The 18,643-nt window shown below is 31.8% G+C and overlaps 1 protein-coding gene and 1 long non-coding RNA gene across 2 annotated transcripts in view; one reads left to right on the top strand and one right to left on the bottom strand.

Annotated features, from left to right (window-relative positions):
* Positions 1-6,792: 6,792 nt before the first annotated feature.
* LOC127719453 (DIS3-like exonuclease 2) overlaps positions 6,793-18,643 on the top strand; it is a 42,370-nt gene continuing 30,519 nt past the window's right edge. The window contains exons 1-6 of the mRNA XM_052225560.1: positions 6,793-6,910; positions 9,039-9,133; positions 11,130-11,880; positions 12,851-12,918; positions 13,294-13,362; positions 16,396-16,449. Coding sequence (XP_052081520.1) covers positions 9,104-9,133; positions 11,130-11,880; positions 12,851-12,918; positions 13,294-13,362; positions 16,396-16,449 — 972 coding nt within the window. The 5' untranslated portion in view covers positions 6,793-6,910; positions 9,039-9,103. The remainder of the gene's footprint in view (positions 6,911-9,038; positions 9,134-11,129; positions 11,881-12,850; positions 12,919-13,293; positions 13,363-16,395; positions 16,450-18,643) is intronic.
* On the bottom strand, positions 16,916-17,990 carry LOC127719454 (uncharacterized). Its single transcript, XR_007990313.1, has 2 exons — positions 17,729-17,990; positions 16,916-17,402 (listed from the first exon to the last, which is right to left on the bottom strand). It is a non-coding gene; the product is annotated as an uncharacterized LOC127719454 (long non-coding RNA).

Raw genomic sequence — 18,643 nt, 5'->3', positions numbered from 1 at the left:
TTACAGTTGTTTTCCATTCGTTTGATGTGTTTAAGCTTTAAATTTGGTTTTGACATTTGATAAGGGATTTCCATTTTGAATTTTTTTTGGAGTTCGGTATTTTCCCTATTTTACTTTTTACATGTATTTGAACATTAACATGGCAACACAGCTGAGCAATATGGAGTAATAGTGTACAGAAAAGATACTGTACATTATATTGATGATTTGCATAGTCAATTTACAACACTGAGGAGTCTAATTCAAAAAAGGTGAAAAATGTAAAATTTAGATAAAGTCAGGTTAAAGATTCATGAAGAACTTGTCAGTGTGTATGTGCCAGCCTCCATATGACAAAAGAACGCTGTTCGTATGATACAACTCACGGGAAAAGACGATTTGACAAATCGGCCGCAACTTTCTTGAACAGCCTTCCCGCTGTGACCTGTTCAACAAAAAGACGCTTAGAACTTTTCACAAGAATGTGAAAACTTATCTTTTTAGTCTTACTAATTACAAAATGTATTATCTTAATTTTTATTTAATTCTTAATTTTCCCCAAAAAAGGAAGCTTTTAACATTGGTTCATCTAAGCATGTATATTTATCAGTTTAAATGTTGTTTCACCTATGTAATTCTGTGTAGCTTTAATTTTTTGTCTGTTTTTGTACCATATTTTATTGTGGAAGCGTATTGTAGAAAGTTGAAAAATTTTAATTTCAAATCGAAATGAAAGCATGAACGGCACTCACTTTATCTGAAACGGTAAAAAAAGTATTAATTTCATTATTTTTGTATTCTTTATTGCAGCATGTAATAAGTTTGTTAAAAGTTATCAAGTTAAACGGACAGAAAGATTATTAGTTGTGATACATTAAATAGAAGCAGGGATGACACAATATTTGATATTAATTATTAGGCAGTGGCTATTTTGCCGGAGCCTGCAAAATAGAAAATGTGTTATTTAGCCGACTCTATTGAAATTTTGATATCTACATTAAATTTGGCAATGCTTGCTCTATGTAAGAAAACGGTACAAAGCTACATCATGAAAAAACAGGCAAAAAGGTTGTGCTGAAAGATTTGCACAATATAAAAACAGAGTTTTAAAAGAAGAAAAATGAAGATGTTAAAACAGATCTGAAACATGTTCATGACATATTTTCAGCAAGTAGAGAGTCAATCGTTGAGTATGTTACTGAAGAAAATAGATTGCAGGCTGTATTCTTCCAGGACAGAAATACGAGAAATGCGTTTAATATTTACACAGAAGTTATACAGGTAGACTTTACATAAAAAAAAACAATTTGAGAATGCCAGTATATTTCATTGTCAATATTCATGGTAACGGATAAAGTGAAATACTTGCCAAGTTTCTTTTTACTCAGGAAGATGAAAATACACTTTCATCTGTGATAGAGTTGTTCAAATTCAGAAACGAAAAATTGGGAAAATGTAAGGATTATATTAACCGATATAAAGACACGTGTGAGAGAAATGTATAGAAAAGGCTATGCCTCAAGCCGATAGGTTGCAACTGTGTCTGTTTCACGACTTGTGAAACTTCAAATGAGAAATATATATTGAAAAACTTAGGATACCTATTGGTGAGAAAACTTTTGAAGTGCTTCAGAAGATAGCTTACTGCAAAACAGAAGATGAATATCAAATTTGTATAACAGGTTGTGTACAGAATCCCCAAATTAATTTATTTCTACTTCAATAAAAAAAAAAACTGGCACAACATTAGACATGAATGGGTAGATGGACCCCGATTGAACACACCGAAGTCAAAGAACTTGTTTTGTTAAAAATTTCAGTAAATTTTAACTAACTATTCAAAATTTGAAGGTACTTTTGTGGTACATTACATTTTGAATTGTGATACATTTTGGTTAAGTTTTACTGCCAATTTCCATCTTTGAGTGGTGTAAAAGTAGCAACTAGGCTTTTTATATTTTTTCAAGACTAGTTAAAGTGACTTTTACAAAATTAAGTAAAACACACATGTTAAAGTTTATAAATTGCAGTTACATTCCAGTTTTAATTACAATTCATTCTTACAAGATAATTCACCAGTTTTAACGTGAATTCTTTTTACAGTTTCAATATGTTTTTTGCTTGACAATTTTTTTTAAATGTTGTGTGTATTTTATGTATTGTGTATGTTTTATTTTATTGTATTAAACTGAAATACTAATATTTCAATTCTTTTATGTTGATAATGCACACCATTTAACAGTATCCAAAAGGCAAATTTAGGATTCATCATTTTTTTTTATAGAGTAGGCAAAATAGTAATTTAACTATTTTGCCGGTGCCGAAATAATAGCATATTTTCTATCTTGCCGGCGTTAGCAAAATAGCCACTTCCTAATTATTAACGATGTTTAGCTACTGACTCCTTTGCCAGTGGCGTAGCTAAGCCGTTTTTAAGTGTACGCCCGAACCTCGGCGAGGGGTTTGATGGTCCCTAGTGGGTACAGGGCAAGGAACCTTCCAGCAGATGTCCGACGGAAGCTAACGATTTATTGAGTGAGAGATACCATTTCTGTCATTAAAACTCATCAATAGCAACATACTTTAGAGTCAAATTTCTAGATTTTTTCATGTTTAATTTATTCATTGTGTTGATTTGGAATCTAATGGCCAGTAGTTGTTACTATGAAATATGTTTAAAAGGAGATGTGGGGTAAAACACAATCGGTAAAACAATCAATCGACCAAAGATCCAAACCTTTCGAAATATAAAAAAAGCAAGTCTACATTTTCAATGGTGTCGTTCTTTTGATTATTATGACTTAATCTAGTTTTCTCCCCTTTTAAGCGCATATGGACAAGTACATGCAATAATAAATTTCCAAATATGGTCAGGTGTGATATGAACATACTCAAAGGGTTCCGTGGAATCCTGTGTCTCGCCTGGGATTGCTACTGTCGGTTAAACTGTAAAAAGGTGAATCCATTTATCAGTCAGATACAGGATTTAAAAGAAATTAAACTTTTCTTTAAATGTTTTTTCTTGATCTTGGAAGAGAAGCTTCGGTCCAAGTTTCATAACAATCTATGAAAGTTTACAAATGTAGCAGGTGAAAAATATTTAATCCAAGACTGTCTGTTAATTGCCCCAAAACATTGGTAAAATAATGAAAAATGAAAAAAAAAAATATAATGTTAAGACTGAAATTTGCTGACTGTTATAAAAGTCTTGAAATCATTTAAAATAAAGGAATATTTATATATCTCTCCCATGCAAAGCTCTGGTTCTTTGTCCGGAATTGGCTATACTTTATGTACGTTTTATTTTGTTCAGCTCTTCCAATGATTTATTAGGTTTTGGGTTTTCAAATATTTCGGCCTCGAGCATCACTGATGAAACATTAATTGTCGAAATGCGCATCTGGTGCAAAAAAAAAATGGTACAGTTGGTGTTACCATTTTTACATAAAATTCGATGAAGTTTTGACAAAGTAATTGATGCGTAACAAACGGTATCTACTTGTTAACTAATAAAAACAATGTTCTTTTCAGTAAAATGCCGAAAAATAATATTAAAAGTAAATTTTCCTAATTATGCTCTGGATAGTTCTGGATACTCTTTTGATCATAAAAAAGTTTCTGCCTATATTCTGTAAAATTTCATAAAGGTTTGACAAATTTATTGATGTTTTAAAAAAAATTTAACCACAGGCTGAACATAAATATTGACGACGCCAACGCCGATTACGGAATCTAGGATCGCTATGTCTCGCAGGCTCGGCAAAACTGTTTATCGTATCTCAGCAGATAATGAATTGCTTTAAACTATAGGAAAGGTAGGATAATTCACAGTAGATTCAGATTTTGACAGAAAACGAACAAATAAATAATATGATACCATTTGATTAAAAAGTAAATTTCTTCCGACTGTTATCTTCAATTACAAGTCAGTGGAGAAAGAAAACTACAAGGCTCATGTGCTTTTAGCCAGATCTTTTAATTTATTTAAATTAAAATATTTTTTCTCCAAATTTCATGTGTTCGCCCTGGCGTTTTGACGTAAACGTAGCTACGCGCCTGTTTGCTTTAGATACGAGACTGGTTAGTTATTAGAAAGTCTTTATCATTTTCGAGCTAATACATGTTATCTGCAATAGGTCATCGTAACGCGTCCTAATTTTACAGCAACCTACCAAACTGTTAATATTATTATAATTCAACTTATCATTACTAACAACCTTAAGATTCATGACACTTTTAACGCAGGTATTCTTATTGGATCTCCAAATGTTTTATTGTATCTGGTAACGCATTGCCTTTCTTGATCAAAATAATTCGTTGCCTTATCAAAATCGAAATCAAATATTTTATAGGAGAAAAGCACATAATAATTATGACATGGCGTAATCCTGTGTACAACATAAAGGACATATACAACATAACAAATAATGTAAATAAAACATAATGCTAAATAAATGAAAATTAATGATATGCTACAACCACAAGTCTATTATTTTGTATAGTACTTCCATAACTTAGGTAGCCCAACTGACACTAAGTGTTTTATGAACTTCAAAAGCTTGACTCAAGCAATAACATATTTGTTTGGCATTATCCAAATTGTTTGGATTAAGTAAATATATTACTAGTTTGATATCATCATCTTTAATCAAATTCTTAAAATCACTAAACTTCTCTAGGAGGTTTTGTTATATAGGAGACAATATAAAAGTAAGTGCACTTCATCTTCTACTTTGTCTCAGCAAAATTTACATAATCGTTCAGTTGCTAAAGTTTTTGGTTTTCTGTACCTTCCCGTTTCAAAATCAAGTGAATGTGCACTAGTTCTACTTTTTGTGAGAAGTGATCTCAGATATTTTGGTATATCAAAACTCAGGTATGCTTTTAAGTCAAGTGTTGAGCAAATTTTGCTATTAAATCTAAATTTACCTGTGTTTCTTAGTGAATCCTCAAACGCAGTATATGATACTTGAAGTGAATTCAAATTAAGTAACTTTTTTAGTTTATGTAATGATTGCAGCCAGCAAGAGCACTTCTGCGAATACAAATCTTTATCTTCTATGAATGAAGATCTAAATAAATCAATTTTTTTTTGTCATTATCAACTTCAATGTCAGTTAATCTAGCATGATACTTAAACATTAATTTATATGATATAAAATATGATGGACAATAGACAATGCCTAGGTAATCATATTCTGTAGCAGATTCTAATGACCAAAAATAAAAACTATTTCTGTCTTTTAGAGGTCTATTTTTACTATTGGAGAAAATCATAATTTTAGTTTTCTTGGTGGTCACGCTAAGAACCCAATCACTATCAAAGGACTGTAAGGCATCCACACTGTGGTGTAAGCCTATAGGTGTATCTGAGATTAAGACCAAACCATCTACATAAAGAAGATGATTAAAATTTATTTGATTCAGATTAACTGGATCAGTTAAAGCGGGGCTAAAATAGGAATCTAGGCAATCAACAAAAATATCAAAAGGTTAGAACTAAGGCTATCCCACTGTTTGATCCTTAAATTAGCATGGAATGAACATTAATGAAACCATATGTTTTACAACAATATGATATATTACTATGGATATGTTTTATTAAGTCATAAAATTAACCGCCTGTTCCCTTTTTGAGCAATGTATGCAGTAATGCCTTCCTTACAACACTGTCGGATGCCTTGTTGAAGTCCACAAAGCAAATGTAAAGATTTTTCCAACATTTGTTGAAATATTTATTAATTAAAGTTTAAAGAACGAATATGTGGTCACTTGTTCTATATCCTTTCCTAAAACCACCCTGATTGACACTGAGTAAATCTTTTGACTCTATCTGTTTTGCAGTGTAGAAGTAACTAATTTACCTTAGCAACTTGAAACACATATACCTCTATATAGTTATTACAATCGTTAGGATCACCTGATTTAAAGATCGAAGAAATTGATGGACAATTTCATATTTTTGAAAATTTCCCACTTTGTAGTATTTTATTAGATAGTTTTACTATAACAAGAACCATAGAAGAGGCACAATATTTAAAAAAAAATCCTTCAGTGTCAAATCAGGACCACCAGACTTGCCAGATCTCAGTTAAGTGATACTTTTTTAACTTCATTACAAAGAAATCCAGAGAACAATGGTTGTTTTTCGTGTTTTCAAGTTCACTTGTAAAGTTAGGTTTTAAATCTGAGTTCAACAAAGATGTGTAGTGTTCCACCTATTCAGGACTTCTTTAATATAGGACTGGGTGCCTTTTGATTGTTATTTTTAAGACTGTTTATTGATTTCCAAAAGGACTTTAAGTCTTTGTAGTTTAGACTAATAAAAGTCATATAAAACTCTGCTTATTGCTTCTTTTTTATTATAATAATGTTTTACACATTTATACATTAATTATTGTTGTCTTTTTGTAATCATTTTTACCAAGAGACCTAACTTCTTTCCTCAGTAAAACAATCGTTAAAGTTCCTAATGTAAATAGTGTATATAATGTTGTGGTGTTCTGATGTTCATTTTCATTATTTTTTGGTGGTGGAACTGTTCGACATACCAAAGTATGGTTACCCTATAAAGGGTGTAAAGATCCAGAGAAGAAGAAGTTAACCTATGAGAAAGACATAAAAAGAGCTCAAAAACATCCAGATGGGGTACAACCAATACATAAACTCAGTGGGGATAACACTATCAAACATATAAACAAATTATTCAACAATTACTATCCACACAGATCTGCATCCACACTTGTTAGAATAAGATGAATATTTTGCGGAAATTATTCTTTTCTGTCCGCTATTGACTCCCAAGCGTATAATTGATTGAGATGTACTTTGGTCTTTCAAATGTTTTGTTCGTCAAAAGTTGCACAATTTTGTGCAAAAACTAAAAAATTGCAAAGTTGAACATGTGTGTCTGTGAATAGATACAGAGGAGGTAATTTTAACATTTTCTTTTACACATTTGAGGCAGGTATGTTTTGTGAAAGAGTACGAGGTCCATATAGGTACTTATTAATTAAAAACGTGTATACAATGTAGATAATTTTATCTGTTTATTTCAAGATTTATAATTTTAAATCTGATTAAAAAGGCCAGCATTGGCATCAACTATTTACATTCTTTACATGAACATCGTAAGATGATCCATCTACTCATTGATGATGACTACACACTCAAACCAAAACTTAGAAAACATGTACATAAAAGTTATTATTTTTAATCACCATCTGTATATATACAAGGCAGTGTCTGCGCAACCCCTCATGCTTGGACGAGTACTACTGTCAAATTAGCCTTCGTAGGCTAAGTGTACCCTCATCTGACTTTATATTAAAATGTCATAGGATCGGGAATGAAATGTGAAATATACATTGTACATGGAAATTAACGGTAATTTGTGGATTTTGTGAAATCAGTGAAGAGAATGACAACTGCTATTTTTAATTTGTTTTTATTAGTTTAAAATACATAATACACATTGCAAATTAGATGCACACTAAAGGAATAAAACTGTACAGTCCCTGTAAAAGAAAACAAGATAAAAATTAGAAATTTATATGACATGTAAATGCACATATACTGAATTTGAAAAAAAGTCATGTGAAAACTCGAGTGTGAAAATAATTTTTCGAGTAAAATGCAAAACAGAAATCAAAATTTTAAAATATCTGAAACAACTAAAAATAAAGCTTGAGTGTATACATAACATGCATGCATAAATTAGAGAGATCAAATTCCATATGTGTGAAAATACATATAGATGCAGATGATGATAATACATGTTAAACCAATTTCAAAAGATTCATGTAACTAATTAAGATTTGGAACAAATTTTAAATATACAATAGGATTGTTTTGGCACATATTTCAACCCTGCACATTTCAAATGCTGCCAGTCTAAACAGCAATAATTACACACCAAAGAGGTTATTTTTACATGTAAATTTGATCCATATCAATTCACACAATTCTTTTCATTCATTAATCAGAATTTGAAGTTGTTCCCACACCATACCATTGCTAACTTTACTTACTACCCTGTTCACCATACCATACATGTATTGATTGTCCCCAGCACAATGCGTTGCGGGGGATATAGAAATACTGGGGGTCTGTCCGTCCCGTCTTGTTAGCGCTCTCACTCGTACAATTCTTGCCAGATTTTTATGAAACTTATATCATAGGTTTATATCAGCAATGTTTTGGACAAGTTCGAAAATCAGTGCCGATCATTTATTTTTAAAAGAATTATGCCCCTTGGAAACATTAATTATATAGAAAATTGCAACGTTAGCGCTCTCATTTGTACAAGTCTTGCCAGACTTTTATGAAACTTATATCATACATTTTTGTAGGTTTATATCAGCAATGTCTTTGACGAGTTTGAAAATCAGTGCCGATCAATTATTTTTAAAGGAGTAAGGCCCCTTGGAAATATTGATTATGTAGAAAATTACATGTGTTGGTTTAATAGTCATCACCAATGACTAGATAGATCATCTTACGATGTACATATAAAGTTTTTAAATAATTGATGCTCTTCTGGTCTAATTTCTAGGGGTAGTATTGGATTTTGGACACCTATGTTGTCTTGTTTTCTGAATTTAACGGATTTGGAGAAAGGCTTTGGGTTGTGAACTGGTCTGAAAAATATCCTTATTAATCCATAAAAATTTTTTTTTATCCTGCAATTTAATTTTCATGCTCAATGTATCTAGCATCATATCTTATAGAAACAGTCATTACTTGCAAATAAGTTGTGAAGAGGGCTGAAAAATGAGCTGTGAGGGAGACTGGTTGATACTGTACATGTTAGCTCGTTCATAATACTGTACATGTTAGCTCATTCATAAAACTGTACATGTTAGCTCATTCATAATACTGTACATGTTAGCTCATTCATAATACTGTACATGTTAGCTCATTCATAAAACTGTACATGTTTACATGTAGTTCTGAGCAGGTTACCTTGATGTTAATTGTTATAATTGAAGAATTTCTTTAGCAGGTACACAGTCTTTAAATAAATAATATAAGAATAATTGTGTACTCTATTTTACCAGATAACTGATGCACATTGTATTAACAGTTAAAGATACATCATCCAATAAGCAGCCTGATATTTTAGATGTCTACTGATAACTCTGCACCTGGACAGGTACATGTGTTGGTTTTAGTAATTACCTTATATATGAATATGAATAAACATCAATTAGATACTGTGGATTCATTTATTTTCGTGGGTATCAATTTTCGTGGATAGAGAAAAAAAGACGTTTCGTGGTATACGTAAATTCGTGGATCGCTGATTACAACAACAAAAAAAACAACAAAAAAAATCAGATACGTAATTCGTGGATTTCATTTGGATTTAGAAAATCATATAACCTCCTTGGTTTGATCAATAATAAAACAAACAAATAAAAAGGAATTCATTGAAAAAGTTTTGAATTGTCAAAATCCTCGCTTGGTCATTCTAGGTTAAAGTGTTAATTGAAAACTTCTATTACAATAATGGACAGAGACAACTAATTATTTGTTTGTTTTACAATTTATAAATTCTTGTCGGAATTTTATAAGGCATTCAAAACTATATGATTGAAAGCTCATTTCCCTAATCACAATATAATAAACAGTCATATAAGTAAAAGGTGTGAAAATAAATGTTCCTGTCATAAACAATATTACCTAGGGGCAATATCCCCGTACTTAATTCTATTGACTTTTAATCACCAATAAACCAAACTATGACACGGTAATTAACAACTTGCAGTTATTTTCCATGAACAGATTTAATCAATTTTAAAAAGTAAATTATCACTGATATTCGATATATTTATTATTGATTTAGTCAAAATACTTGTATTTTTTTCATTAAAAATATGTGTTATGTTACAATGTATATCGCTAATCAACACTATACTAGAACTGCATAACATGACCCACGAAACCCATGAAAATTGGTAAACCACGAATAAAAATGAATCCACAGTATATAGCATTCAACATTTGACATAATGTCACAAAAAGACATCAAGAGTTCAACATATGGTTTGAAAAATTGAAATTATTATAGTTTTGTCTTGCCTTAAAGATGTGGCAAAGGCCGAAGCTTACTGTGGATTCATTTTTATTCGTGGTATACCAATTTTCGTGGGTTTCGTGGGTCACACCGAACCACGAATTTAAGAGTTCAACGAAGAATAATCCCGAGAAATCTGTATGGAGTCGGATGTTTATTTCCGGTTATGTTATGCAGTTCTAGTATAGTGTTGATTAGCGATAAACATTCTAACATAACACGTGTTTTTATTGAAAGAAGATACAAGTATTTTGATTAAATCAATAATAAACATATCGAATATCAGTGATAATTTACTTTTTAAAATTGATTAAAACTGTTCATGGAAAAAACTGCCAGTTGTTAATTACTGCGTCATAGTTTGGTTTACTGGTGATTAAAAATCAATAGGATTAAGTACGGGGATATATTGCCAATAGGTAATATTGTTTATGACAGGAACATTTATTTTCACACCTTTTACTTATATGACTGTTTATTATATCGTGATTAGAGAAATGAACTTTTAATCATAGAGTTTTGATTACCTTATAAAATTCCGACAAGAATTTATAAATTGTAAAACAAACAAATAATGAGTTGTCTCTGTCCATTATTGTAATAGAAGTTTTCAATGAACACTTTAACCTAGAATAACCAAGCGAGGATTTTGACAATTCAAAACTTTTTCAATGAATTCCTTCTTTTTTGTTTGTTTTATTATTGATCAAACCAAGGAGGTTATATGATCTCCTAAATCAAAAAGAGATCCACGAATTACGTATCTGATTTTTTTTTTTTTTTGTAATCAGCGATCCACGAATTTACGTATACCACGAAACGTCTTTTTTTCTCTATCCACGAAAATTGATACCCACGAAAATAAATGAATCCACAGTATGTGTGCAGTCTCAGGCCACAGCAACACTTTGTTATAAAGTTTTTGATTAGGTCAGTTTAAGGCAAACTACTAATGGTAAGTCATCAGTTTATTATTGTTAACTAGGGAAATTATATGAAGAAATATGCTTTCGTTTGCCTTTATCTTTAAATAAAATCAAAATTCTTAATAAAACACATATTTATTTTCCAGTCTACTGTTTCCCAAGTTGATTCAACAGATGGCAAAATAGAAACAAGTTCTACTGAAGAAACAGGTTCAGAAAAGCTATGCATGCCTACAGGAAACAGTGGACAAGTTGAATTAGATTGCTTGTCAAATAAAAAGAAGAAAAATAGGAAAAGAAAAAGCAAAGAAAGACCAATTGCTCCTGATGCCATTGATGTACTGCAGCCAGGTGTAATTATATCACCTGAGGGCATAGTGGCATCAGGATATGATCGTCAATTGGACATAGCTAGTGAAAAATTAGGAGCAAGACCAATGTTGGGAAGCAAGAAGGAGAAACATAAAGGTGGTCATGGCAAGACAAATCAGAATTCTCCAAGAGACGCACAAAGGTCAAAAGTTCAGACGAATCCTCAAAAGTTAGAAAATCCTAGTTCTCAAAAATCAAATGATAAGTTTGATTTCCATCAAGGTTATAGACCTAATTCTGCATCTAATACCCCTTATAGAAATGAAGGTAAGCCAGGAAGTAGACCAGGGTCTGGGAAATCAAGCAGACTAGAAGGTCAGTCAAGATCAGAAAATAGGCCAGGGTCAGGGTCACCATACAGACAGGAAATAAGAAATACAAACAACCAGTATAGAAACAATGGTAGAGATCATGGTCAACCTTCTCCGGGACAAGGACAGTCTAAAAGAGACAGAACTGGGAACAGACAAAATCAGCAGTACAGAAATACACCTTGTGGAAAGGGAAATAACTCCACATCTAAAGGTAAAGATAATTTAACAGACTGAAAATAACCCTACACATAAATAGGGTAGTAGATTCCCATATTAACAACCACTCTTGTTACTTAGAAATTTATACACCTTATACCCTCACTTGTAGAAATGGCTGTGGTCATGATGGTCAAGATCTTAACATATGCTTACTATAGCAGTTTCCTGTCATGTTAATATTGTGACTCAGTTTTATGGTGGTCAAGATCTTAACATATGCCGTCACCTGTCATGTTAATATTGTGACTCAGTTTTATGGTGGTCAAGATCTTAACATATGCATACTATAGCAGTCACCTGTCATGTTAATGTTGTGACTCAGTTTTATGGTGGTCAAGATCTTAACATATGCATACTATAGCCGTCACCTGTCATGTTAATATTGTGACTCAGTTATATCATTAGACATGATTAACATCATGAACATAAGTGAAGCAAAGATAAACAAATGTTATACACAAAAAGTACCTAATCGTACAGAAAATTTCAGGCATTTATCTCATCTTGTCTTTGTTAAGTTAATGTAAGCTGTAATAACACATAATTACTATGACAAAAATGTCACCTGCAATAGCCATGATAACACATGGACATATGGGTATGTACTCAATTATTTTTAATGGAAAATGATGAATTTCTGCCAAAATTTTGCCATTTCTCATATCTTGATTTAGCTATCTTATTGTTTCAGTGTGCATGGTGTGTGCACACCATTAAATTTTGACATTTAACATTTAACATTTTTTTCAGCAAAATGTATTGTTTCTGAGCAGTTAAAACTTTATCAGACATGTGTATTAACAGTTTGACCAAAAAAAAAGTACATTTCTTCCATAATAACAAATTTCCTGTTATAGCTTTACAGGGTTCTGCATACAATGGCATATGTGCATAGGACTGTTATATACATATTTGATATAAAGACTCAAAAAGACTTCTTGATGTGATTATTTCTTCTGCAGAAAATCAGAAATCTCAAAGACAGGGGGACCGGAATACACCAAGGAACTACCAGAATAAGACAAAACAGGTTAGACTAAACATAATTCAAATTTGTTAGATAAATTTTATGAAGTTAGAATTTAGTCTCTTATTGCTCTTCTATATCTTGACAGTTGCTGGAATTAAATATAAACATTAAATATACATGAAGTTCTAACCAGAGGTCTAAACATATGCCAGAAGTTGTTCACACAAAACATTTTACATGTTTTAGTTATAAACAATTATAATTTACGGAACCTTTACAAAAGTGTTGAAAAGTTCATATTATGGTTGAGGGGACAATAATGGTCCCAAGGCATGTTAATTTTGAAATTATCCTTCAATTAAAACAAACAGACAAGAAAGTCTTAATATTCATCTCATGTAAATGATTTTATATACACCATCTGCTTTTATTTAGCCTCCTTTTGAACCATACATGTCACCTGAAGATTTACAGAGAGGACTAAAGTTAGGACATATTATACAGGTATGTTTACCTTTACAATGAATACTAACCCTTTACCATTGACCCATAGATCCATTTAAAGATCATGCAATGTTATCTATATTACTAACTTTTGCCAATATACACATATCTTCAATATTATAGTAATTTGTGGTGTTTGCTTTCACCTACAAATACATATGTAAAACTGCATAAAAAATGGATTCTTTGATAAAATGTATATTTGTAGTGAATAATAACTGGAAAACGAAAAATAAAAAAATTAAATAAAAGAAATGACAGCCAGTTTTTATATGTCCGTTTGCGGGACGTATTATGGTATAGCGTCTGGGGTTTTATTCATTAAAAAAGGGGGGATTTTCCAGTTTTCGGACAATACCTCAAAAACAATTTCACCAATTTGCATGAAACTTTTTGTGAATTGTTCATATTTATTTACGTGAGCTCCCTTTTGTTTTTTATAAATTTCTGATTTATCGTTTCCGAGTTTTGGGGTTTTATTCATTAAAAAAGGGGGGATTTTCCAGTTTTCAGACAATAACTCAAAAACAATTTCACCAATTTGCGAAAAACTTTGGTGAATTGTTTATTTCTATCGACATGAGCTCCCTTTTAATTTTTATAAATTTAAGACTATACGTTTCCGATTTATGGGGTTTTATTCATTACAAAATGGGGATTTTCCATTTTTCGGACAATAACTCAAAAATGCTTTCAGCATTTTTTATGAAACTTTAGTAAATTGTTTATATCTATTTTTGTAAGCTCCCTTTTGATTTCTATAAATTTTCGATTTTAAGTTCCCAAGTTATAAGATTTTATTTGTTTATAGTCTGACAACAGATTTACTAAGTATTGCACAACAGCACAGTGTATTGCATAACAGCAAGAAATCTTTCATATAACCAATTTCAAGTTCTTTGACTACATTTATTCAGAAACCTATAATATATCAAATATTTAATTACAATCCAAATTCAGACCTGTATCAAGCTTGAATATTGTGTCCATTTTTGCCCGAACTGTTCAGGATTGGACCTCTGCGGGCGTATCCAGCTGCGCTCAGCGAAGCAGTTTATTGAGAACTGTATACCTATTTTATACAGAAATATGTATGCATTCAACTTCTGATTTTAATTGTTTTCTTAAAAAACAAAATTTCTATGTAGATTGACATTTTTTTGGTCATTAAAACAACAAATTTAAGGATTCCTACATTACAAAGATACAGAGACTTGCAAAAAGTATTCAATCACAAGGGCAGTGTTTTTACGTTTGAAAAGGAAAGTTTATGCTTGTGCTGTAAATAAATCAACCAATGAAATACAACAAAAACTTTTAAAATATGTAAAGTCGTTTAGAAAAAAAGTCGGTATAACTGTTATTTTTACGATATTTTCAAAGTCCAAAGCCTGTAATTTTGGCAAAAAACAGCAGAGCTGAAACAAATGTAAACTGGATCTGTAACTCATCGTAGAAGACTCACATACCAAAAATCAGCTCTATATGTTAAAACGTTTAGAAAAAATCTGTATAACTGTTCATTGCAGAATGAAGGAATGACAGACAAGGGTAAAACTATAAGGCCCTGACCACTTTCTGGCGGGACCATAAAAAAACTTACTTTCAATATTTTTTTATTCCCCTGCTATAGCGGAAGGGGCATTACGTTTTACCCTTGTCTGTATATGTCTGTCCGTACGCCCAAAAATTGGTTTCCGTTCTCTAACTTTAGTTTGCCTCAACCAAAGGTTATGAATCTTATACACAATGCTTATTACCTCAAAACACAGATCCATTTTAAATTTTGGTGGCTTCAATTTTACATTTCTAGAGTTATGCCCCTTTACAAATTGAAAAATTGCTGAATTTTTCGTTTCCGTTCTTTAACTTTAGTTTGTTTCAACCAAATATTATTTAACTGATACACAATGCTTATTACCACATTAGACAGATCAAGTTTGAATTTTGGTGGCGTTACTTTTACCGTTTTGGAGTTCTTCCCCTTTACAAATGGAAAAATTGCTGAATTTTTCTTTTCCATTCTCTAACTTTAGTTTGCCTCAACCAAATGTTATGTTACTTATACACAATGCTTATTACCCCAAAACACAGATCAAATTTGAATTTTGGGGGTGTTACTTTTACTGTTCTAGAGTTATGCCCCTTTGCAAATGGAAAAATTGCTGAATTTTTCGTTTCCGTTCTCTAACTTTAGTTTGTTTCAACCAAATATTATGAAACTTATACACAATGCTTATTACCACATGACACAGATCAGCTTAAGTTTGCCTCAACCAAATGTTATGAAACTTGTACACAATGCTTATTACCACAAAACTCAGATCAAGTACAAAGTTGGGTAGCGTCCCTTTATAACGTTATATGCAAGCAGGGGCATCATCTGTGTCCCATGGACACATTCCCCATTTATCTTTGTTAAATTTGTTTGTAATGTCACACAAAGAACTTCTATGACTTGTTTTTACAATGCGTTCTAGCTTACGGTAGTCCTATGGTTTGACAAATAATGGTTGGCCACTTCTTGGTTTATTTTCTATAGAACCTGTGTCTAAAAATTTACGAACAATGTTAATAACTGTTGACTTGGGAAAGTATGTCAACAATTTCACGACGAGATAACCCATTCTGGAACAATTCTATATTCTTGTTTTTGACGTCTGTTGACAGTTCCTGACCTTTTCTACCCATCTTATTATTTTATATGTTCCAACAATACTAAAATGGCAGACAATCACAAATTTCACATGATTGTATACCATGTTTTGCACAACGATTAAGATAAATATAATCATCAGTGATGTGAATGACATAGGCATGGCCATTTAAAACTGATCCAGCTGTTAGAATGTAAACATGACGCCATTGTTACCAAATACTTTTTGCACATCACTGTACAAGTAGTATACTCTGTAAAGGCAGATATTGATTTACTTTCCATAAACATGGTATATGGAAAAGTGCATATTTATGCAAATGAAATATATACAGATTTTTTAATGTTTTGGGTCTTTTTTCAATATTGTATTTCAGGGTCCAATCAGAATCAATCCCAAGAATTATGAAGATGCCTATATACCTCACCCAGTAAGTATGATTATAATAAGATAATTATAAACCAAATTGTGCTTTGTAATTCAATCTTGTATTGAGCAGGTCTAAACTGTTTATTCTTCCATTTAAATGAGTTGTCTCCCATTGTGTATACTTTTTTCTTCTTTTTGTGACTTCAATGGATTTTTATGCCCCCGCCATAGCAGAAGGGGCATTGAGTTTTATTTTTGACTTTGTTATTGCCATTAGAAAGTTCAATATTATTAGTAAATTATTTAATGAAATGTAGTTAGGGTTAACGATAATACAACTGAATTTTAAATATTACAGAGCATACTTGCCAACCTCTGACAATGAGAAATCATGTCATGACATGACATGACATGTCAAAAAGCGTGTGAAAACGCGCGACGAAGATGCAGACTTTTTTATATGAACAATGTTCATAATTTCACAATACATGATTATACAAATTTGTTTATATATAATAAAAACAATATTCTAGAGTAAACTTTTATTGTATTCAACAGTGGTCTGTTTTGCTGCTTTTAAAGCAACACTCTAGGCTTAGGCACATATTCAAAACAACTGCCAGTTTGATTACATTTACTTGATAACAAGGCACACAATATATCATTGTCGAGTTCTGATGAGACAGAATTCAGTGTAGATTTCTTTATAATTGAAAATGTTCTCTCACAGTCAGAATTGATATTTGGCTGTACTTAAATAGCTTGATCAAGCTTTGAAAGGGTGTCATAACGTTTTTTTGCCATCTAAAATGTCATCTGTTATCTTTGTCATTGCTCCCAACGAACTATATAATTATGTTGCTATTCAGCCTATTGTCTCTGAGACTGAGGCTATTGTCTGGTCAAAACTGGGTAGTTCATCAGAAGACAGCTGGTACTATGAGAACTGATCCAACAGTTCCGTGATATTTCCATCCCCTTTGGCCTGTGGGAATCTGTTGGCTAGATTTGAAACTGAAAAAGAAAAGTATTTTATTATTTGATTACCATTAAGCACGTTAAATGCTTAATCAAATCGCTACATTGTAGTTCTCTCACATGTATTGTTATGATTGCAACATAGGGTGCACAATGCGTTACCGTCTCTCGATAAATTAAACTTGAACTCCCAAATATAATTTGTAAATCTTGAAATTTATCTTTGTACGTACACATCGTTTTCGCTCAGCAATCGGCTCGGTACAGGTCCTGAAAGCGAACTATTTCTGTCGACATTTTCCCTAAGTGAATTTGAAAGAAAAAAGTCACAAAATCGAAAAATCTAATCACAAACTACTTACCTTAAGGGCTTTTGCTGTTCGTCCATATAGAAAAATAAACAATGGCGACGATATTACTTCGAAATTTTCGGTATTTTTTGTCTTATAATGAAAAAACCCGAGAATCGCGATATCACTAACGACCAAAAAATCTAAACAACGAAAAAGCGTGTAATTGCGTGTAAAGTGGCAAAACGCGTGTACACGCCATGTGACAAAATCCTCGCGTGTAAACCGTTGAAAAAGCGTGTATTACACGCGAATATCATGTCAGTTGGCAACTATGTTACAGAGTTTGTAGGAAAAAATATACATGAAAAATTGATACACTGCTATATGAAAATACCTACATGTACACGCCTGACAAATACCTACACTAATGAGAAAAACACTGCCAAATGAAAATATCTACATGTACACACCTGACAAATACCTACACTAACTAGAAAAACACTGCTAAATGAAAATACCTACATGTACACACCTGACAAATACCTACACTAATGAGAAAAACACTGCTACATGAAATTCACTACATGTACACACCTGACAAATACATACACTAATGAGAAAACTCAGCTAAGTGAAATTCACTACATGTACACACCTGACAAATACATGCACTAATGAGAAAACACTGCTAAATGAAATTCACTACGTGTGCACACCTGACAAATACATACACTAATGAGAAAACACTGCTAAATGAAAAAACCAGCACGTGCACACCTGACAAATACATACACTAAAGAGAAAAACACTGCTAAATGAAAAAACCAGCACGTGCACACCTGACAAATACCTACTCAAATGAGAAAATTACATTACATAATAAAAATAGGATAATAAAAATTATAGAGGATAAAATATGTAACGAATTAATATGAAAATAAGATATGGTATGATTGCCAATGAGACAACTATTCACCAGAGTTC

This window comes from Mytilus californianus, unplaced genomic scaffold (assembly GCF_021869535.1).
Source record: "Mytilus californianus isolate M0D057914Y unplaced genomic scaffold, xbMytCali1.0.p SCAF_11, whole genome shotgun sequence".
NCBI classification, from domain to species: domain Eukaryota; kingdom Metazoa; phylum Mollusca; class Bivalvia; order Mytilida; family Mytilidae; genus Mytilus; species Mytilus californianus.
The sequence above is the reverse complement of the archived record's forward strand: the minus strand, read 5'-3'. Positions and strand labels throughout refer to the sequence as shown.